The sequence below is a fragment of the Aphelocoma coerulescens genome, chromosome 12 (assembly GCF_041296385.1).
Source record: "Aphelocoma coerulescens isolate FSJ_1873_10779 chromosome 12, UR_Acoe_1.0, whole genome shotgun sequence".
NCBI lineage: Eukaryota > Metazoa > Chordata > Aves > Passeriformes > Corvidae > Aphelocoma > Aphelocoma coerulescens.
In genome coordinates, this window is record NC_091026.1 from 6,729,523 (window position 1) to 6,750,692 (window position 21,170).

The 21,170-nt window shown below is 55.5% G+C and overlaps 2 protein-coding genes across 6 annotated transcripts in view; one reads left to right on the forward strand and one right to left on the reverse strand.

Annotated features, from left to right (window-relative positions):
• DNAH1 (dynein axonemal heavy chain 1) overlaps positions 1–8,265 on the forward strand; it is a 66,767-nt gene extending 58,502 nt beyond the window's left edge. Inside the window, exons 61-78 of the mRNA XM_069028326.1 lie at positions 124–273; positions 669–829; positions 952–1,177; positions 1,263–1,458; positions 1,662–1,813; positions 2,297–2,497; positions 2,878–3,018; positions 3,445–3,603; positions 4,041–4,172; positions 4,354–4,524; positions 4,952–5,131; positions 5,209–5,385; positions 5,556–5,726; positions 5,926–6,056; positions 6,406–6,550; positions 6,803–7,009; positions 7,415–7,649; positions 8,012–8,265. Coding sequence (XP_068884427.1) covers positions 124–273; positions 669–829; positions 952–1,177; positions 1,263–1,458; positions 1,662–1,813; positions 2,297–2,497; positions 2,878–3,018; positions 3,445–3,603; positions 4,041–4,172; positions 4,354–4,524; positions 4,952–5,131; positions 5,209–5,385; positions 5,556–5,726; positions 5,926–6,056; positions 6,406–6,550; positions 6,803–7,009; positions 7,415–7,649; positions 8,012–8,133 — 3,057 coding nt within the window. The 3' untranslated portion in view covers positions 8,134–8,265. The remainder of the gene's footprint in view (positions 1–123; positions 274–668; positions 830–951; positions 1,178–1,262; positions 1,459–1,661; positions 1,814–2,296; positions 2,498–2,877; positions 3,019–3,444; positions 3,604–4,040; positions 4,173–4,353; positions 4,525–4,951; positions 5,132–5,208; positions 5,386–5,555; positions 5,727–5,925; positions 6,057–6,405; positions 6,551–6,802; positions 7,010–7,414; positions 7,650–8,011) is intronic.
• A 153-nt stretch (positions 8,266–8,418) lies between these two features.
• On the reverse strand, positions 8,419–20,472 carry BAP1 (BRCA1 associated deubiquitinase 1). Of its 5 annotated transcripts, none has more exons than XM_069027730.1 (17): positions 20,350–20,472; positions 17,969–17,998; positions 17,816–17,870; positions 17,006–17,138; positions 16,512–16,631; positions 15,964–16,025; positions 15,748–15,890; positions 15,115–15,193; positions 14,321–14,444; positions 13,903–14,020; positions 13,341–13,528; positions 12,861–12,994; positions 11,788–12,260; positions 11,557–11,660; positions 10,719–10,811; positions 10,126–10,198; positions 8,419–9,869 (listed from the first exon to the last, which is right to left on the reverse strand). In XM_069027730.1, the coding sequence occupies exons 1-17, from the start codon at positions 20,384–20,386 to the stop codon at positions 9,736–9,738; spliced, it is 2,100 nt and encodes a 699-aa protein (XP_068883831.1). In that variant the 5' UTR covers positions 20,387–20,472; the 3' UTR covers positions 8,419–9,735. The 5 variants fall into 5 exon arrangements, with proteins under 5 accessions (XP_068883831.1, XP_068883829.1, XP_068883832.1 ...); XM_069027728.1 differs by having other exon boundaries at positions 11,503–11,660; XM_069027731.1 differs by lacking the exon at positions 20,350–20,472 and adding an exon at positions 19,876–19,945 and having other exon boundaries at positions 11,503–11,660; positions 11,788–12,113.
• Positions 20,473–21,170: the final 698 nt, after the last annotated feature.

The following is a 21,170-nucleotide window of genomic DNA, read 5'->3' on the forward strand; positions in this document are numbered from 1 at the left end:
AGATATTATTTCTGCTGCCCCAGGGAGCTAAATCAGTCCAGTGAGAGGTGTACTCTGCACTGGAGCTGGATGTGAAGGTGACAGGACACCACAGAAACACTGTCCTCCCCTGCTGCCTTTCAGGAGAGAGAGAACAGCCTGGAGGTGGCCAAGCTGAGTGACCGGGACTTCCTCTCCACTCTGGAAAACACCATTAGCTTTGGGAAGCCCTTCCTGCTGGAGAATGTCGGCGAGGAGCTGGATCCAGTCCTTGAGCCTGTCCTGCTGAAAGAGGTCCTATGTCTTACCTTGGCAAGGAGAGCAGTGGGTACCTGGCTGAGCTGTAAGGGGCCATCTGGCCAGGGTGCCATGGGGTGTGGTGCATCCATAGGTCTCCATGGGTGTGGGCAGGCAGAACTCACATGGATGAGTGAGTCCCATGCCTTGGCCAGGGCTCCAGCACTTTGACAGTCTCCTGCACGCACTGGTCTTCTGCCAGCAGGCATCTTTGCCTGGGAGGCAGAGCCATGAAATACAAATGCTCTCTTCAGGTTCAGGCCTTCAGTTCTGCAAGAAAGCTTGGAGCTTGTCTGTCCTGAGAGCCTTCAGAGCCCAGGGCACAGCAGGATGCCTTCTCTCACAAGGGATAGCCATCCCAGTCTTTCTGTATTTGTCCTTCTCCGGTACAGACCTTCAAACAGCAAGGCAACACCGTGCTGAAGCTGGGGGATACAGTGATCCCCTACCACGATGATTTCAAGATGTACATCACCACCAAGCTGCCCAACCCTCACTACAGCCCTGAGGTCTCCACAAAGCTCACCCTCATCAACTTCACCCTCTCACCCAGGTACCTGCTTTTACCCCATTAGTTGGCCATGCTGCTCAGCCTCAGACTTCCTTGCAGTCCTCAGATCCTCGGGCCTGTTGCCCCCTCACCTGCCACTCTCACTTCCATGGCTTTTGTTGTAGTGGCTTGGAAGACCAACTGTTGGGAGAAGTGGTGGCTGCGGAGCGGCCTGACTTAGAAGAAGATAGAAACCAGCTAATTATTAGCAATGCCCAGATGCGCCAGGAACTGAAGGAGATAGAAGACCAGATCTTGTATCGGCTCAGCACTTCTGAAGGAAACCCTGTGGATGACTTGGAGCTCATCAAAGTGTTGGAGGCATCCAAGCTGAAGGCAGGAGAGATCCAGGTCAGAGGTGAAAGGTGCTCTCCCCCTGCAGCTGTGCATCCCCTGCCAGCACTCCACTAACCAGGACATCGCTTCTGTCCTCCAGGCCAAGGTCGCAGTGGCAGAGCAGACAGAGAAGGACATCAACATCACCCGCATGCAGTACGTGCCTGTGGCTGTCCGCTCACAGATCCTCTACTTCTGTGTCTCAGACCTGTCCAACGTGGACCCCATGTACCAGTATTCACTCGAGTGGTTCCTCAACATCTTCCTCTTGGGGATCCGTAACTCCGAGAAAGCAGGTGCCTTCCCAGAACAGCCCCCTCCTATATCCTCTCCCTCACCCCACATCTGCACCAGGTCTGCGTGTGAGAGCAGCATCTGTCCTTCCCAGGCAGGGCATGGGTGTGCCTCTGTGACCAGGAACCCAGAGCTGACATGGAGAGCACCTTCCACTTCCCCTGAGGCACCCACCACCCTTGTCTGGTTGTTGCCTTTTTTTCAGAGGTGCTGACGGAGCGGGTGGAGAACATCAACAACTACATCACCTTCAGTCTCTACTGCAACGTGTGCCGCAGCCTCTTCGAGAAGCACAAGCTCATGTTTGCCTTCCTGGTCAGCGCCCGGATTCTGATGAATGAGGGGCAGATCGATATGGTGAGCAAATCACCTTAGTCCTTGAAGGGATCCCATCAAGGCAGCTCAAGCACAGCCTGTTCAGCCCCTAGAACTGTGTGCTGGGTGGAAAAGGAGCCTTGTTCCCTGGGGTTAGGGATAGGCTTGGCAGCCTGCTGGGCAAACTCAGGGCCTCTGTCCTTATTCGGCTTTCAAACTATTCTCTGTGTCTACATGCAGAGCTGCCCTAGCCTGAATCACCTGCAGCTTTTGCCAGCTTGCTGCCAGACTGCTGCAAAGGTTAATGAGTTCAGAGGGAGCAGACAGGGTTTAGCAGAGAGTGGCAGCTGAGCAGTCACTATGTTGTTCTCACCAGACCCTCCAGCTCACTTACTCCTTGACACACACACCTGGCAGGAGAGCAGCCAGAAAGATACTGTGGGATTTTAATTGGATATGGCGCCACATGCCTTGGGCTCAGGTGGGTAGGCTGTTATCCATGACCAAATTGTGTCCCGTTCCCAGGATGAGTGGCGGTACCTGCTGTCAGGAGGGGCCATAAAGGAGATGAAGGACAACCCAGCTCCAGCCTGGCTGAACGAGAGAGCGTGGGGAGACATCCTGGCCCTGAGCAGCCTGAAGAATTTCTCTGACTTTGACAACGATTTTGCAGCCAACCTTGAAGGGTTCAGGGCCATTTTTGACAGCCACAAGCCTCACAGGCAAGTGTCCCCTGCTTAGCTCTATTGCACATGACATCCCTGGGAGAGCAGGAGGAGTTGATACAGTCACAGTGCCAGCTCTGCTACCGGTACAAGGGAACGGGTGAGGCACTGCCTTTTTCTCTTCAGGGGTGACCATTGCTTGCCCAAGATAGAGCCACACAATGCCTTATCCCAGCAGTATTTGCTGCTTCCCCAGTGGAAGCAGTTCTGGTTTGCCCACTGGTGGTTTCAGAGCTACAGACAACAACTTCAGCCAAGGGACTAAAAGGTCCTTGTCCCTTATGAAGCCCTAATGGCTGCCTGCAGGCAACTTGGGTACTTCTTGTGGAGTGTAGGATCTGGCACATCCCCCCAAAATACACCTAATTGCTTTGCAGAGAGCCTCTGCCCGGGAAGTGGGAAGATGGGCTCGATGCCTTCCAGAAGCTGCTGGTTCTGCGGTGTCTGCGTGGAGACAAGATCACTAACGCCATGCAGGACTTTGTGGTGCTGAACCTGGATCAGCGCTTCATCGAGCCACAGGTAACCAGCCAAGAGCAGGTGCTGGTGGGGACAGGAGGGGAGCAGGAGGCCTCAAGCTTGTGATAAATGGGCAGTGAGGGTGCTGGTGTCCCTCTGCAGCCACAGTGTTCCTCCCACAGCTGGGGAAATATGTATGCCTTAGACAAGGGATAGCCTTTCTGATGTCCACCAGTTAAACCACACTGGGAGGGGCAGATACTGCAGGTGTACAAGGGAAGAGTTCGAATGACAAATGGGAAAGTGGTTCATGCCCTGACCCTAATGCAGCCAGAGGAGAGCTGTATGTGGTTCTCACTGAACGTGTTCCTGACCTTGGCACCCGAGAGGACGCCGGTGCCTTGGAGGGGAGCTGGAGGCTAGGAAGGCTGAGGAGGTGCTGTATGGTTCCACTACAGCCTCTCCACTCTGACCAACTCTCTATTGCAGACCACTGACCTTTCAGTCGTGTTTAAGGAGTCCACTGCCACCACCCCCCTGGTGTTTGTGCTGTCCCCGGGCACTGACCCCGCTGCCGACCTCTACAAGTTTGCTGAAGAAATGAAGTTCACACAAAAGCTCACTGCCATTTCTCTGGGCCAAGGACAGGTAAGCTGTCAGTGCATACCTGGAACAGCAGTGTCCTGGCACTCGTATCAATCTCACCAAGCTCCAAGTAGGTCAAACACTTGCAGCACTGTGAAAACACCCTCGTGCCCCAGGGCCCTTACTCACCAACCTTCTGCTTCTGCTCCCTTGGGGTGGGAGCTGCAGCAGGTCCCAGTACAGTGCCCTCTGACTTCCTGAATCCATCTGCAGTTCTTCCATTCCCTCCACCATTCCTCACAGGCTTGTAAAAGCTGTAAAAAACCTTTGCTGTGCCATCAAACAGCAAAGATCCGGCTGAGCCATAGGGGCAAAGCCAGGCCATAGCTCGGACAGTGGTCCTTCCACCCAGCTCCAGGGAGCTGCCCCCCAGTCCAGCTCAGCAGGACACAACGTGCCATGGGACAGGGTCTCTGAGCTCTCTCTCTCTGCCTCTGCAGGGCCCCCGTGCTGAAGCCATGTTGCACAGTGCCATGGAGCAGGGCAACTGGGTCTTCTTCCAGAACTGCCACCTGGCCCCCAGCTGGATGCCCTCACTGGAGAGACTCATTGAGGGCATTGACCCCAGCAAGGTGAGATGTGTTACTGAGCAGGTGCCCACTCTGAGGATAACAGGCAGGAGGCTGGAGCCTGCGAGGACCCCAGCTCTAGTTCAGTCCCATCCATAGGTTCCTCACAGAACAGAGGGTCAGTGCAGGAGCTGCAGGGGCTGTGCCTGCACCCTCTGAGCACTTGCTGCCTTCTGGACTTCAGGTACATCCGGACTTTCGCCTCTGGCTCACCAGTCTACCAAGCAACCACTTCCCTGTGTCCATTCTCCAGAATGGCTCCAAGATGACCATCGAGCCCCCCCGTGGGGTCAAGGCCAACCTGCTCAAGTCCTACATTAATTTCAGTGATGACTTCTTGAATTCTTGCTCCAAGGTAAGACCCAGATTGTGCTTTGGATTGCTGTCTCTATTCCATGCCTGCTCCACTGTATGCTTTCCACCTGGATGTTGCTCCTCTCCAGGCATAGATCTTCCTCCCCATTAGAGAATCCATGTGCTAGAGAAGGAGGTATTTCTCATAAACTCACACCTGTGAAGAGCAACTTGGAAGTTTTACTTTGAGAAACAGAAACAACACTATTTTGGAAGCCTGGCATAAGGCACTTGCTGCAGCTCTCTTTTAGCCAGGAGTGGGCCATGGCCTTTCCCATCACAGCAGCCTGACTGAGGTTTCCCCCTCTCCAAGCTCCAGCTGGCACTCCTGAATTGGCACTATTAATCTGCCAGGTCCCAGCAGAACCTGACTCCTTCCAAGGGTGCCTCCTCCCAAGCTGAGCAGCTCCTCCCCTTGCTTCCCACAGGTCACAGAGTTTAAATCCTTGTTGCTCTCACTTTGCTTCTTCCATGGGAACATGCTGGAGAGGAGAAAGTTTGGGCCTCTGGGGTTCAACATCCCCTATGAGTTCACAGACGGAGACCTCCGCATCTGCATCAGTCAGCTGCAGATGTTCTTGAACGAATACACAGAAATTCCCTACAAGGTGAGAGCTGCCCCTCCTGCGAGGGAACAGGCTCACGGTGCAGACATGGATCAGAACCGTGGTGGGGTCTCTTGCAGGTTCTGAAATACACAGCTGGGGAGATCAACTACGGCGGCCGCGTGACCGACGACTGGGACCGGCGCTGCATCATGAGCATTTTGGAGGATTTCTACAAACCTGAGGTTTTAAGTCCTGACTTTTCCTATTCCGAATCAGGTATCTACAAGCAGATCAGTACTTCTTCTGACCTCAATGTAAGTACTCAAGTCACAAATTTCAGCTCATAGATGCAGGGGGATTGTCACAGTGCAAAGGGAATCTCTCCTCCCTGAAACCCACTGCATTTTCAGGTCCCTGGGGTTTGTAAGAACCTGGGGATCTTTGGCTGCTCTTGCCCTCAGAGTCAGTGTGGATTCCTCTCCAGGGCTACCTCCAATACGTCAAGGGCCTGCCTCTCAACGACAGCCCGGAGCTCTTTGGTTTACACGACAATGCCGACATCACCTTCGCTCAGAACGAGACCTTTGCTCTGCTGGGGGCCATTTCACTGCTGCAGCCCAAGACCATCACCCTGGGAGGCCGCAGCAGGGAAGAGGTGGGTGCCCCAGTCCTGTCGGTGCTCTGGTAGCCAGTGCCCAGTGTGGGCAGTGACCACAAGCACCGGCTCTCAGCAGGTGCCACCCTGCCTGCTGGCTGCCAGCAGTGGCACTGCCATCCCAGCGTTAGCGCTGCCCCTTCTCGGCAGCCATGGGGCTGGATTAGAAGGGTGCTGCCACTTGCTGCCTTCCTTGCAGATCGTGGAGGAGACCTCCAATGACATCCTGGCAAAGCTGCCTGACCCCATGAACCTGCAGGAGGTGATCCAAAAATACCCACTGCTGTATGAAGAATCCATGAACACAGTGCTGGTGCAGGAAGTGATCAGGTAAAACTCCTGTGGGATCACATCCCACAGGGGAACAGTAGAGAGGTGCAGACCCCTGCTGCCACCCACCTTTGGGGAACCTCAGTACTGAGCACAGCAGTGGGGTTGGCAGTCACACTAACAACTGTGTTGTCCCAGCCAGGACCTTTGGCTGATCCTGTCTCCATTTGCTACAGTCAGCAGTTTAGGGCTGGAGAAGCAGCTGTGAGACCCTGTTGAAGAGGATTGGGGCTGGGGTTTACATGGAGGAGCTTCACTCGTGTATAAAGATCCACACCCTCTCTGGGCAGGCAATGGGCAATAAACCACTGCAGAGGGTCACTCTGCTCCCTCTGCCCTTTCTCTGTAGGTACAACAAGCTCCTGGAGGAGGTTGCTCAAAGTCTGAAGGATTTGCTGAAAGCTCTCAAGGGTCTGGTCGTGATGTCCTCTCGGCTGGAGCTGATGGCCACAAGTTTGTACAACAACAGTGTTCCTGAAATATGGAATGCCAAGGTACATGCCCCAGCCAGCCCAGCTGCCTGCCAGAGCTCACCCAAACCAGGGGAATGGGTCATCAACTGCCGCTGGACTGGGCTGTCTCATGTGGAGCTGGCTCTTGGTCCCCTGGCATGGAGATGTCTCCTGCCTAGTGCAGCTCCCAGTTGTTCCCAGCCCCTGGGCTCTGGGCAGCTCTCAGCAGCTGAGGCACAAGGTCTGGGCTGTCCTTGGCTGCATTCAGCACCTCCCTCTGTGGGTGCCCCACAGGCCTATCCATCGCTGAAGCCATTGGCATCGTGGGTGAACGACCTGGTGCAGCGGACTGAATTCCTGCAGAACTGGATCAGCCATGGGATCCCCTCCGTGTTCTGGATCAGTGGGTTCTTCTTCCCCCAGGCCTTCCTCACCGGGACACTGCAGAACTTCGCCAGGAAGTCTGTCATCTCCATCGACACCATTTCATTTAACTTCAAGGTAGGTAAAGCAGGTGGAGGCTCTGAATTTATTTGGAATCTCCTGCTAGAAGGCCACAAAGGCCCTGATCTGCCCAAGAGGTGAAGGCACCAGGCTACACAGCAGCCCATGGCCCATCATCCTCTTTGTGCTTGTATACACCCACCCACCCACATTGCCAGACACCTCCACAAGGCTGGCAGAGGCTTCTGCTTCCAGAGCTGCTCACATCCCCCTCCACCAGCTCTGTCATAGGCTGCCCGACATGATGTGAGCTGCCAAAAAATGCAGCCCAGCCCCTCTGAGAGCTGGGGCAGGCTCTCCTTTGGCAACGCTGGCTTAACTAAGAGCTGCTTAAGAGGCTTTTTGGGGCTGAGCCGCCAGGGACGGGCCTTGAGCGAGGGCCCGACGCCTCTCCCTGGGCAGGTCATGAAGGAGTCGGTGAAGGAGCTGACACACCAGCCCGACGTGGGCTGCTACATCCACGGCTTGTTCCTGGAGGGCGCCCGCTGGGACGCGGCTGCGGGTCAGCTGGCAGAGTCACGCCCCAAGGAGCTCTACACGGAGATGGCTGTCATCTGGCTAGTGCCTGTTCCCAACCGCAAGCCTCCAGAATCCGGCTCCTACCTGTGCCCCATCTATAAGACTCTCACTCGAGCAGGTAGGTGCCCTAAAGGCAGATTTCCAGAAGCACAGGAGCTGCAGGAGCAGCTAGGAGGGGCAGCCCGGGAGAGGCAGTAGGGAGCTCCTCCTGCCATACATGGGCACGGAGCAAGGTACTGTTGGCAGTGGCCAGCCAGGGAGAAAAGATTTCTCCTGCTGTGGTTGAGGAGATGGAGCAGGCAGGCACCTTGGCTCTGTAGCAGTGTCCCTCAAGCCCACAAGCCTGTTTCCCCCAGCCCTGCTCAGCCTGTCACCTGGATTAGGGTGGAAACAAGGGCTGATGGATGGGGTCACTTGTCTGGGAGTCCCCAGTCAGTGTGCAGCAGCACCACGCTCTTGCCCTTGCTTCCCCCATTACAGGCACGTTGTCAACAACGGGCCACTCCACCAACTACGTGATTGCTGTGGAGATCCCTACGGACAAGCCAGAGAAGCACTGGATCAAACGTGGCACGGCCTTGATTTGTGCCCTGGACTTTTAGCCTGGAAACTCAGCCAGGCAGCCCAGGAACCCACTGCAGCTGAGGGCCTGAGCCAGGCTGCTGCCCCCCCTCTCCTCCTGCCCTCCTACTGTTGAGGTGAGTCCTGCCCTGCTCCTGTTGAGGTGCCAATAAACTGAGCCTGGTGGTGTTGTACCACCGCCCCCCCCCCCCCCCCCAATTACTTCAAATCTCTACACCACAGAGGAGCTGCCAGCAGGGATAACATGGCCTGGAGCTGCCACATGGTGCTTCCCACCCCCTTCCCTCACACACCTCTTCCCTAGCTGGCCATTACAGGATTGCTTTATTCCTTCAGACAGATCCATTATTTACAGCACTTGATATTAGACACAGCAAGAGACAGAAGGATTTTCTTTCCTTCAACAAATACCAAAAGAACTGTTTCATTCCATAGTCAAGATCTGTACACATATTGAAAAAATTCAGTCCTCGCCTGTGGAAGCTCTGCCCCAGGATAGCTGTGGAGAGCTGTGCTCACCTCTGATACCTCAGATTTCTGCCAGGCACCTGGGGGCTGGCAGGAGGCAGTGGGCAAGAGGCAGCCAGGCTGCACCAGCAACCTCAGGTTAGCAGCCAGCTAGGGGAGCTCCCTCCACTGCTGCCCCCATCCCATCTCCACCACTGCAGCAACCCGCCACCTCTCCCCCTGCCCAGAGGCTGCACCAAGCCACAGCCAGTCTCCACCCTTGGGCTGTGCCCAGCACCACCAAGGCCCCCATATGCACCTGGTCTGTTCATAAATCACGGGGTTTCTCTGGGGACTGGGCCTGGTGCAATGCTGTGTGACCCCCAGGCACTGCCAGGGCCACAGAGCTGGTCCTGAGGAGAGCAGCAAGAGGCACAGGCCACCCCAGCACCACCACCGAGGGCTGGGCACAAGGCCTCCACCAGGGCTGGGCAGAGACAAGCCTCCCCACCCTCATCCAGCAACAGAGCAGCCATGGCCACTGGGGAGCCAAGCTACACTGGGAAGGTGATGCCATGCCCAGGAGCTCAGCCAGCACTGGGCACTGCAGTGGCAGGTGGGTGCAGAAGCAGCTCTGTCCTGGCACCACCTTCCTCAGAATGGCCAAAGCCTGGGTTAGGACCAAAAATGAGTTTGGGGAAGGGAGAAGGATAGAAAACACAGACATGAACATCCCAGGGAAGCACAAAGCTGAAGGCCCAGACTCAGGAGGACACAAGCCACAGCCAGCTGTGGCCAGCACAGCCTCACATGGGCATTGCCAGCGTTCCCATAATGCCAGACCCATCCCCAGCTGGGTGGGCTCTTTCCCTCCTGTCATAGTCCTCAGCCAGGGTGCTGAGACAGAGGCCATGGCATTTGGGTGCTGCCATGGCATGGTCAGGCAGCTGAGCACTCCAGACTCCCTTCTGCTGCAGGAACTCCTCCAGACAGGTTCTTGCCTTTCACAGCTCAGGCGCAGAGAAAAACCAGATTTCCCTTTGTCCCCAGGCTCCACCTGGGCTGAGGGCTCATCACTGTGGTCCCTCTTCCTTGGGCAAAGGGTAACATAGATCCAAGTGCCAGTGCCCAAAGCCACGAAGCCCAGCTGCTGTTTCTCAGTCTTGGCTCCCTGGCTACTGGCGCTTGGCTTTGTAGGGGCGGGAGCGTTTCCGGCGGTCCGGCTTCCTCTGCTTGTGCAGGCGGCCGATGCTGACTCCCTGCCGCCGGCGCACGGAGATGTTTTGCTCCACAAGGCTGGCGAGCATGCCTGCAGGGAGAGCACACACATGGGCCTGGAGTGCTGGGATTACCCATGCCAGAGGGCAGCCCTGCCTCTCTTGCTCAAAAGCCATCAGTGGGCACCTCCTGGGACTATAAAAGCAGAGATCTGTGGCTCCCCAGACTGAGCATCACCCTGTGCCCCAGGCCTGGCATAAACAGCGAGCCGGGCAGGGTGAGCTTCCCAGGCTCCCCAGCTGCTGCTCCATCATGCTCAAACCCTCTGCCCCATGAGCACAGCTCACCTTCCTGGGCCAGCATGGATATGAAGGTACAGATGAACTCATCGTAGTTGTGGGTTCTCCTCTGGTCATCAATCTACAAAGAGACAAATCCACAAATAATCCACAAGCTGGGGGCAGGGAGAAGGGAGAGTTCAAGGTTAACAGGGGACAAAGAACTGGCATGCCTGGCCCAGCCCACAGACTAAGGAGACCGAACAGGAAGGGACCCACCTCCCAGCCTATCCTGGGCCAGGGCACAACTAGGACTGTCTCCATCCCAGTTCAGATGCTGGCATGTTCCACAAAGGGCAGCTGGGAAGATGTGAGGGTGGGCAGGGAGGCATCTCTGCAGACTCTCCCCTGCCTCCTATCAATGCTGATGTTCATCCCAGCGCTGTATCACCCTCCCCCAGGATGTCAGTGCAGCCCGGGGCTGTGGTCTGCCCTGCTGAGAGCTCTGCCCCGCTGAGCTGTTTGATAACAGGGAAGGGACTCTGAATGCTCCTCGTCACCATTCTCAGCTGAACCACTCTCCCTCCATTTGTGCATAAAACCACTCTAGAAAAAAGTCTTTGGGCAGCTAAATCAGCAATGCAAACAAGCCACCAACACACCTTGAATTTCTTCCTCTTCTCTACCTCCTCCTTCAGGCAGGCCTCGTAGTTTGCAATCTCTGCTTCCACACACTTGAGCAGCGCCAGCAGCTCCTACCAGGATCAAGCAGACCAAACGTGAGCACAGACCCAGCCACAGCCCAGGAGCCAGCAGGGTGAGCTGGCAGGTGTTCCTCTCTGTGCCAGGAAAGGGAGGATCCAAAGGAAAAACACTTGCTGGGGGAAAGCAGAGAGATCAGTTCATTGTAGGGAATTCACTGCGGCCAGCCCCAGGGGAGGTGGGTTCTTCCCCAGCCCCATATACCTGGTTTTAGGACAGGGGGAGGGGCTGCCTGTGTGCCAGAACCGCCCCGCCAGGACCTCCTTCCCCTCAAAAAAGAAATCTGAAGACTTCCCTTTGGAGTAGCAGTTTCTATCTAGCTCTCCTCCACGGAGCCCTTGGTGCTACCTGAGCCTGGTCCTGTCCCCTGGCTAGAGGGGACAGACAGGCTGTGAAACCACCAGCGGGCTGGGGCTTGGGGATGCAGGGTCTCACCAGCCCCTAGCCCAGAGGAGAGCACAGCAGGCTCAGCATCTCAGCTGCAGAGACAGGGGCTGCGCCCAGTACCAAGGCAAAGGTCCCCGAGATGACGCAAGGCACAAAACCTGCACTGCCCTGTGCCTCGAGGCACGGCTGCGACGACACGCGAGGGGACAGCGTGCACATGCGGTTCAGTCACTGCCAGCGCTGCTGCGCCTCCGGGTGAGCTCCACGCTCCCAGGGCTGTCGCAGCACAAAACTCACCTTGGGAGAATACTTTTCCCCCCCAGGGTGATCACTGGTCCTGCCAAGTCCCACCTTCTCTTTGCTGTCACTGGCCTCACTGCCCTCCTTCTCCTCCAGTTTGATCGCAACTGGGGCCTCTTCACCGGGTTTGATGGAAGAGGGGGAGTTTTTCCCATCTACACACAGGGGAAGGAAGCATTAGGAGCCATCACAGAGGACTGGCATCCACTCCCAAAATCAAAGGACAACTGTCCTGTCACCCTAGGTGAGATTACCACCCCCTAAAAGCTGTAAGGCGCTTGCCTGCAGCAGCCAGCGGGCAGAACACGCCGTCCTCAGTGAGGTGCAGCAGCCCGGAGCTGACGATGGGCCCCAGGTCCCTGACAGCCCGGTTGTAGCGCATGCAGTCGACGCGCAGCAGCCCGTCCTCCTCGCCGAACAGCACCTTGGAGATGTGGGAGGTGACGGGGCTGGAGGGGCGCGTGGGGTTGGCCGAGCGGATGGGAGAGCGCAGCGGGGAGTTGAAGGCGCTGCCGATCTCGGAGGCGGTGTCCGTGCTCTCGTTGCTGGGCGTGGGGGAGGGCTGGGAGTGGGTGACCACTGCCACGGCGGCACCCCCGCTGCTCGTCCTGATGGACAGGGGAATGGAAAGATCCTTTTGAGATTCCTTCAGCTTCTCAGCCAGGACATTGATGGTGTTAGGCTGCAGGACAGAGAGCTGGCCATCTGCGGCCCCTGCCACATGCTCTTGCTTCACTTGCCCTTTCCTCTTGTACCTGCCCAGGAACACAGCAGGGAAGGTGAGTAGCTGGTAGAAGGAGGTAGAGGCCCAGCACAGATACTGCCAGCTCTGTGCTCAGCAGTCCAGGCTGCCTGCTGGGATGAAACAAGGTCTGAAACACTTCCAGGTCACCCCCAGTGCCGTCGGCTTCTCTTGCAGCACCCCAGCACCACTGAACCACTCAGTCCCAGGGATCCCTACACTGCTGGGAGGCACAGGGTGCTGTGTACCCCCTGCTCTTCCAAAGCCCCCAAAGCACCCTTGCTGTGACTGCAACCTCCTGGCCTTAGCAGCAGTCCAAGCACATCAACAACTGTCACCAGGAGCTGAACTGGCAACTGGCCCTGTGAACCAAGGTTCCTCAAAGCCCCAAAGCCTGCTGCCAATACACAGTTACTCTCAGGGCAGCTGAAATTCAGAGTTGGCTGTGAAGAGCTACAGAAGGACTTCACAAAATCCAGTGAGTGAAAAGTAAAACGGCAGGTGAAGAGATGAACATAACTATCAAGATCTAAGGAAAGAGGTCAGGGAAGTCCTCACTGACAGTTCTGCAAATGTCAGCTCCCAGCCCCCCACCCTCAGCTCAAGCTGTCACCTGATGGCTGAGTTGGTGTTACGAACTTCCTCCTCATCATCATCATCATAGTCATCCTCATCATCTGAGTACTGCTGGTGCTGTCGGACTGGGACCCGGTTGCGACCCACTCCTGCCGCAAGGTCTTCCTCTTCCTGCAACACACCATTGCTGAAGGCAGGCTGGCAGCAGGGCAAGGAGGAAGAGCCCAGTGGGCTCATCCCTGGTCCAGCTTAACACCGGGACTTGTGTCTTCTGAGAGGAAACAGGGACCCTTCCCCAGTTTTGCTCAGTTTACCCACATTAAGGTTAACCTCCTTTGTCAGGTCAGTCTTTATTTACACTCCTCCCTCCCAGCCTGGGTTAGTGCTGGGCCAGGCTGGCTGCAAGGAAGGGCTGGGCTTAGGCCAGCTGAGAGCCATGCTCCCACAGAGGTGAGGGACTGGAGGCAAAGAGCTCAGCTGGATTCAGGCATGCTGCTGGCCTGGCACTCCAGCCTACCTGCATGGGGGACTTGGCATAGTTGTGGTTATCCAGGAAGGCTGGCAGTCTCTGAACGATGGGGTTGGGGTTTGCTGGAGGGGCCCCATTGATACCGCTCGCTGTCGTCTTTGGCACTGGTTTGGATTTGCTGGGTGGGCTCTGCGTGGCTGGGGGGTGGCCCTGGCTGGTGGGTTCATCAGTGCCATCTGCCACACAAGCACAGCATTCCATTCATCACCAGCACTGTCACCTTTTACTCCATGTCCTCTACCACCTCTTACTCACCCAGGTGAGAGAGGAGCTCTTACACTCCTCCAGACCACCACACCCACCTCCAGCTGTCACTGGTGTCCCCAAGCTCCAGCCCTCCCACTTTGAAGCTTCGCATCCCTCCGACTACCCCCCAGGCACAGAGGCATCACCCACGCCCCAGCACAGTGTGCATGGAGCAGGGCTCACAGAAAAGGAAGTGAAGATCACAATGAAACTGTCCAAGCTCCAGGTCAGGCAGCTGTTGTCACCACCCTGGGTTCATTCCATGGCAGGCCAGGCTGGCAACACTGCTGGTACAAGGTCCTACCTGGATGGGTGCTCTCTGGAGTCACAGTCTTGCTGCTGGCTGGCTTTGCCTCTTCAGCAGGCTGAGACTCCTGAGACTTCTGGGTCTGGATCAGCTCAGGCTGAGTTACTCGGATAAGCTTGAAAGCAAATGACACAGAAACTGCATGCTGGACCAGCAATGACCCAAACCACATCCTTCCCCTCAAGCACTGCAGAGCTCATGAGGATGAGCCAACACCAAGTGCCCAGGCACACAACCAACACAGGTGAGCCACCTCCCAGGTGAGCAGCAACAGCCAAGCAGCAAGGCTGGTTATCTGCTCTTCCCACGAGACTTTTCCCAAGGCCAAACAAAACCCTCAAAGTCAGGGCCCTGGCAGCACAGGTTGATGCCCTGAAAACAGCTTATTCCCCTCACCAGGCCTGGGCTGTCCTACCTGCTGCAAGGCCTCCAGCACAGTCTGGCGGTTCATCTTCAGGATGTGCAGTTTGGACTCGTACTTCATCCTCCGGTCGGGCACCACGGCCATCAGGTTGAAGCGGATGTCGTGGTACGGCTCCCTGCAGGAAGGGCACCAGGCCTCAGCCATGGGATTGTGGTGACAGCCCCTATCCCCACCTCCTGCCCGGGTGTTTTAACACCAACACACCCAAGGCTTCTCCCCAAAACCAAGTCAAGCTCACAGTGGCTGGTGAAGCAGTGCAAGGTTGCTTCAGCTACCACACAAAACACTCCTCACAGTCACAGGTTGGTTGAGGTGGGAAGGGACCTGTGAGAGTCATCTGCTCCAGTCCCTGCTCCAGCAGTATCACCCAGAGCTGGTCATCCTGACAACATCCAGACAGCTTTTGAGTATCTCCAGAGATGGAGATTCCACAACATCTTTGCACAACCTGTGCCAGTGCTGTCACCCTTATGCCCAAGCATTCAAGAGGCCCAGCTCAAGACCAGAAGCACCAATCCTTCTCCTATGGACTTGAGCTAACAGGGACCTAACCAGGCCACTCTTAACACTGTGCAGCATTTGCAGGGACTCTGCATTGCACAGGGAATGCAGCTTCTCCGCATGCTCTGCAGGCAAGAGAAGGCAAGGGGCAGAGCACCTGCACCTCTCTATAGGCAACCTTCTCCACCCCCACTTCCACAACCTGCCACTCAGAAACCACAGTACAAATAATCCAGGGCAATATGGCAAGGGGCCAGTGCTTGCCCCATGGCCCAGGACATTACCCTGCAGTGGCCAGGCCAATGCGCTCCATGATCACTCTCCTGGCTTTGTCTGTCCATTCCTCATCATCTGCCCATGGCCCTGTGATAACAAGACATAGCTGGACTTAGCAAAGCAGGCCATGCTTAAGTAAACCAAGTACATGAAGTGGGTACCTTACCAAAGGGGCTGACAGACAGAAATCTGGCAGGGATAAATAACTGTCTGAAAGACAGAACTGAGTGGTCAAGTTGTAAGAGAAGGGAGTAACCTGGGAAGCCCACTGGATCTGTTGGGACCTGGTGCCTCAACCAACACACAGTGGTTATGTGGCACAAGGAGAGAGTGAGGAGATAAATTCTCCTTGCTATATGCAGTTATTTCAGAGCTGAAGGACCTCGTGGCCCTGAGCAACTGGGGAGGAAAATGGCAAGGCTGGCAAAACAACAGCAATACATTTAGAAATAACTGCTTTCTACGCACAGTACCCAGCACACAAGCTCCAAAATGAACTGTCAAAACTCAGGACAAATCTGGGAGGCACTTGAGTGATTCTTCACTAAAACCAGTTAACACTAAGAGGCAATGGAAAACAATACATTTGAACACACCAGGGCGCTATTCACCTGTGTCAACAAGCAGGGGTGGGCTCTTACCGTGGTCAATGGGATAGACCTTCAGCCCATCCAGCTCAAAGAGCCGTCCCTTGATGGGGACATAACTGACAAAATGAAAAGCCTCCATGGTCCGCACCGCGCTGATCCCGTTCTGCTTTTCTGGCAAGTGCCGTGGCTCCGGCCTGCGAGGGTGAGAGGTCATGGAGAGTCTGCCTCCTCCTCTGAGAGAGGGAGCTGCAGACACCCCTCACTCACCTGGCATGGCTGTTGTGGGCCTTGGCCAGCTCCGGGGCGTTGCCGATGGCATAGCCTTTGCTCTGCAGCCAACAACAAGAGAGGAGAACAGCTGAGAAGTGACAGGGAACAAACAAAATGCTTCACCCACCACCTTCCCACTCTCTCTGTCCATCTACCCACAGGACCAGGACAGAAACCCTCAGGCACAGCCTGTACTCTTCTGAGTTACAGGTAGAGCCCAAGATGCAAAGAGCACACAATTTCTACTGAATAAATTACAGCTGCAGAAAAACAGACTTCACAATAGGTCTGAAAGGAGGAGAGAGGACTTTTGATTACAGGGAGTAACGTGACAGAAGGCTCAGAGCTGTGCCCAGCCTAAAGGGAACCAAGGCTCTGAGCAAGGCAAAGCAGGAACATGAGAGAGAAGAAGCAATCCTGCTGCAGTGTGCAGCCATGGAGGGCATGTAAGGAGCCAGCTCATTAAGAGCATCACCCCAAGAGGGGAGCGAGAGGCAGAGCCACATGTGCCACTCCTGCACAGCCCTGCCCGACCCTGCCCCTACCTCAGGGCTAAAGCCTTTGGTGAAATCCTTCATGCGGCTCAACGTGGGGCCCAGGTCGACATTGTTGCAGTTCAGGAGGACGCTCAGCAGGGCATGGGTGGCACAGGAATTGGGGATGAGCTGGAGAGTAACACAAGGACCAACTTAACCAGCAGGAACAAGGCAGCCTTTCAAAAACCCCTCCGTGCTCACAACAATCAGTTGAAAGCACTGATGCCAGAACCAGCAGTGCTTGTGAGAGCAATGACCTGACCTCAGCTCTCACAGGAAGGAAGGAAGTCAGCATCACTTAGTGAGCCTCACCATGCCCCATCTGCTCACAGTGCAGGCCACAGTCTCCCAGCCCTCACTGGATTCCCTCCAACCTGGAGCTCAGGGAAGACATTCCCAGGAAAGAGGAGCTGCCCTCATGACCAGCATGATCAGTGCAGCCTCTCAGTACCCCACTGCTTCCCTGAGGTGTCACACACACTTTCCCCCCTCCTGGAGCCTACCTGGTGAGCAAAGAACATGTTATTGACGATGTCATCGTCGATCACCGACGTCTCATCCACCAGCGTGGAGACCTTCCGGCGGGAGCGGCGCTCCTCAATCCACTTGAACAGGAAGATGAACCCATACACAGGGCTGCAGAGAGAAAGCAGCAGCTCCAGCACTTTGGACCAACCACACCAGTGGGGCTGCTCTGCCCAGCACCAGAAACCTTCTGTTTCAAACCATGGGCAGAGCAGAGAAAGAGAGGAAAAGCAGAATGACCAGTGCCATCTTTCTGGAGGTGACCATCCCTGCCACAATCCCCCCAGCCCAACATTACTGAGGACACTCCTGCACTGATGCTCCAGGCTCAGCCAACAAGCAAGCTTGAAAACTCTGGGGTTTGACAAGTCTTAAGAGGCTGAAGACAGAGAAATGGGAAATTCCCCTCTGGACACTCACTGACCTGCAGAACAGTGCCCGGCCACTGAATGACCCTCCTTTTACACTTACCTTGGATTCATTCTTGAGAGGAGTTCAGCAATGGCTTTTAAGAAGTGACAGCCCCAAAGCCTTTTCACAGCACCAGGACAGGGAGAAAGCTCACACTGCAAGCACACCACCTCTCCACGGTGAGAGGGACATGAATCCCTTGAAGTATGTCCCTCACCTGCCCCAAACCTGCTGAAGCCCTCCTGGCCCATCACTTACAGCAGTGACCTCCATGACAGACAAGCTCACAGGGGCCCCTCTGAATGCCTGGTGATGAGTTCCCAGGCCCACAGACCATTCTCCTTAACAAAACTCACACTCTCAGGCCTCTGACTCACCCTTGGCATTTACTCTGCAGATCATAAATCTCCTCAACCTGCACTCCCTTGACCCCTGCAGACAAAGGAGAGAAGCTGGTGTAAGGCCCACCAGAAAGGACAGGGTAATGTCAGGCACAAAACCGACTTCCCAGAAAAGTTTCTTGGACTTACCAAAATCTTCAACCAGGAGTGTGAAAAGACCTGAAAGGAATAAAACCAACAGGTTACTTCTGGCTGAAGAGAGCAGAGAGAAAATCTGCTGTCATCATCCCCCAAGAGCCCCACAGGGTCCCAGGCCAAGGTGCAGCCAGAAAACCCACAGCAGAGTGGCACCAGGATCACACAGAGTCCCAGCAGTGGGGCTGTTGAGCTCAGAGGTGCTCCAGCTCCCTTCACCCCTCCATCCCCAGTGATCATCCTCTTCCTCAAGAGGACCTGAACCAACTCTTTCCTGCCAGAGCCCAATGCATCCTGACCCACTGCAAGTGACTTGCCAAGTGAGCAGCAGCCGCAGGGAGCACCTAAATGACACACACACGCTTGTAGCCAGAGAGAAAAATGGCTGAAGAGGTCACAGGATATTTTAATAAAAGATCATTTTGCTCCTGGTTAGTGAAAGCCAGTGAGGGGAAATCCAGATCACAGCAACAGGGCTGTGGGGAACTCCGAGGGCTGAAACGCTCATCTTCGTCCCTGTCTCTTTGGGGGAACCAAATCCAACAGCCTGTCTCCAGTGACTACCAAATGCAGGAGGACATAGCCAGGGATACAGAGACAACAGCAAGAAAACAAGGATTAGCAGATATCAGCAACTGAGCAGCAGCTGCCACTATGATGTTGAAGCAAAGGCAGTCAGCCCAATTTTCAGGCAGTCAGTCTGCACATGGAGTTAGCGAGTTCAAGACTGGAATAACAAATCTGCTTTTTTATCTCCCTAATAAAGGCTGCTGAAAGCCTGGGAGGAAGTCCAGGGAATACCAATAAGAAGGATTAAATCCTGAGAAACATCCCTGTAAGCAATGGATTGAAGGACTCTGATGCATGTGGCTCCATTAAGAAGAGCCCAAGGGGCTTCCACACCAAAGTTAAAATTATTAAAACAGGGAGGAAACTCCTGGGAGCAAAAGGTCTTCATTAATTTATCAGAAAACATTGTATTTCTTACAAAATTGCCAGTGAGAAGAAATATGCTGTGGAAATAAGATGCTTCAAACCAGTAGGAGCCTGCTCACTGTGCCAGGCCATTACACCAAACCCCAGCACTTTCCTGGTCCTTTCCAACCCCACTTTTATTTCTCATATATTTCAATCTTTTGTATTATTTTGCATCTACAAAAGGCACAGTCCTGCTGCTGACACCTCTCCTGGAACACTCAGACACCCATTCCAAATTATATGGGTTGGCTGGATACATTCTGGTGTCCACAAGCACACACAACACTATGCCAGCAGCCGGGATGTCCCCAGGGCTCTCTTCCCCACCCAGCAGCCGGCCCAAACCTGGATCTACCAACCCTTCCTGACCAGTAAAACACTCAGAGATTTCACCCCAAGCCCCACAGCAGGAGCCAGTGGGACGATATTCAGCTCCTGGGATGTGCTGAAAGCTGAGAGCAGCACACGGGTCACTCCTAATATCTGTCCCAGCTGCCACATATCCAAAAAACCTGCCTCAGCCCAGACAGATAATCTCCCAAGCAAATAACCTTCCCTACCCAGCTGTGAGAATCCACACCGTGTCCTGTGACTTTGGACAGGATGGGAATGATTTCAGCATTTTTCAAGTACCAGCAAAGAGGATAAAGAGCAGCAAAACTGGGGGTGACTGGGACACCGACAGCAGCCAGAATCCTTTGCTGAGAAGACAATTGCAGAGGTCAAGTTTCCTCACCCCCGCCTCAAAAACTCATCGCCCCATCCTAGAGAGCAGCTCCCAGCCTTCCACAGGACAACCCCATTCCACCCTACAGGGACTCACAGGGTTAAAACAACATTCAGACAATGCCCCAGCCGACACCAGCGCTGGCCCCCAAATCCCAACCCGTGAAACAACTCCGGGACTCCGCCACAGACTCCACCTTCAAGGCAGCGGGAAGGAGGCACCTGTGGCCGTCCTGCTGCCGGCTTCTCCATGCCGGGCTCTCCAGCACCTTCCTGCTCTCCTGCACCGTACATCTCACACCTCAAACTTCACCTGTACATCTCACCCCCCACAATACTCCGCTTGTACACCCCACACCCCCAAAACTTCACCTACGCACCCCACAGCCCCAGCCCCCAAAACTTCACCGCAGCCCCCCCAAACTTTACCTGTACACCTCCCAGCCCCGCCCAAAACTCCACTTATGCACCATAAACCGCACCCCCCAAAATTCCACTCGTACACCCCACACTCCCAGCCTGCCCCTTGCAGCCTCCCTGACCCGTCCCCCGCATCCCCCCCAGCCCAGGCCCCGCTATCCGTGTGTCCCTCAGAGCCCCCCCCCCGCCCCGACCTGTGCCTCGGCCCGCCCCCAGCCCCGCCCCCTGCGCGGTGCCGCGGCCCCGCTCACCGGGATCGCTCTCCAGCTCCAGCCAGCCCTTATTCATCTTCCCGCGGGCCGGGCCGCGCCGCCATGTCCGGCCCCGACTACGGGACCCGCCGTCGCTCGCCCCTGTGCGTCATCGCCGCGCGCGGTGACGTCACGCGGCCGCGACACGTGGCCACGCACAGGCACGTGGGGCCCGAGGGGCGGGGGCGCCGGGAAGGGCCCGGGATTCCCTGGAAAGCGGATCCTCTGAAAAATGCCCGTCTGCCCTTCTTTCTGGCGTGGCGTGTGCAGGGAGGATGGGTGTCGAGAGTGTGTTGCCTCTAAAACAATGGGGTCTGTCACATCTCACTCCTCTGTGTTTTCTAGTGACTTGACTTCCTGCTACTTCCCGTCATTGTCTAGGGAATTTAGCTAACGGCACACGCTCGTGAGCTTTATGCCTATAATTCTCTAGACGTTGTGCTACTTGAGTGCTTTTTTAGCTCTGCCCCTGTGCCTTCAAGGAGGCTCTGCTCACCTCACAGCACTGCTGAGGGTAGAGGCCTCTACCAGCATTTGCAACATCCAGGACTGTTGGATAGACCCCATGCCTTGTGATCATAACGAAGCATCTGAAAATGTACATGTTGGGCAGAAGGAATAGCAAGAATAATAATGTGTAATAATAGTAATAATAATAATATGCATCCATCTGGTGGGTTTGGGGTTCTGTCGTCATTTTGCTTGTCTGTAGGGTTGTTTGGGGTGATGATGATGATGGTGATGGGACTCAGGCTCAGCAGCCTGGGCTGCCCTGTTGCTGAGGGGCTGCAGTGAGGGGCTGTGCTGCCCAGCCTCTCCTC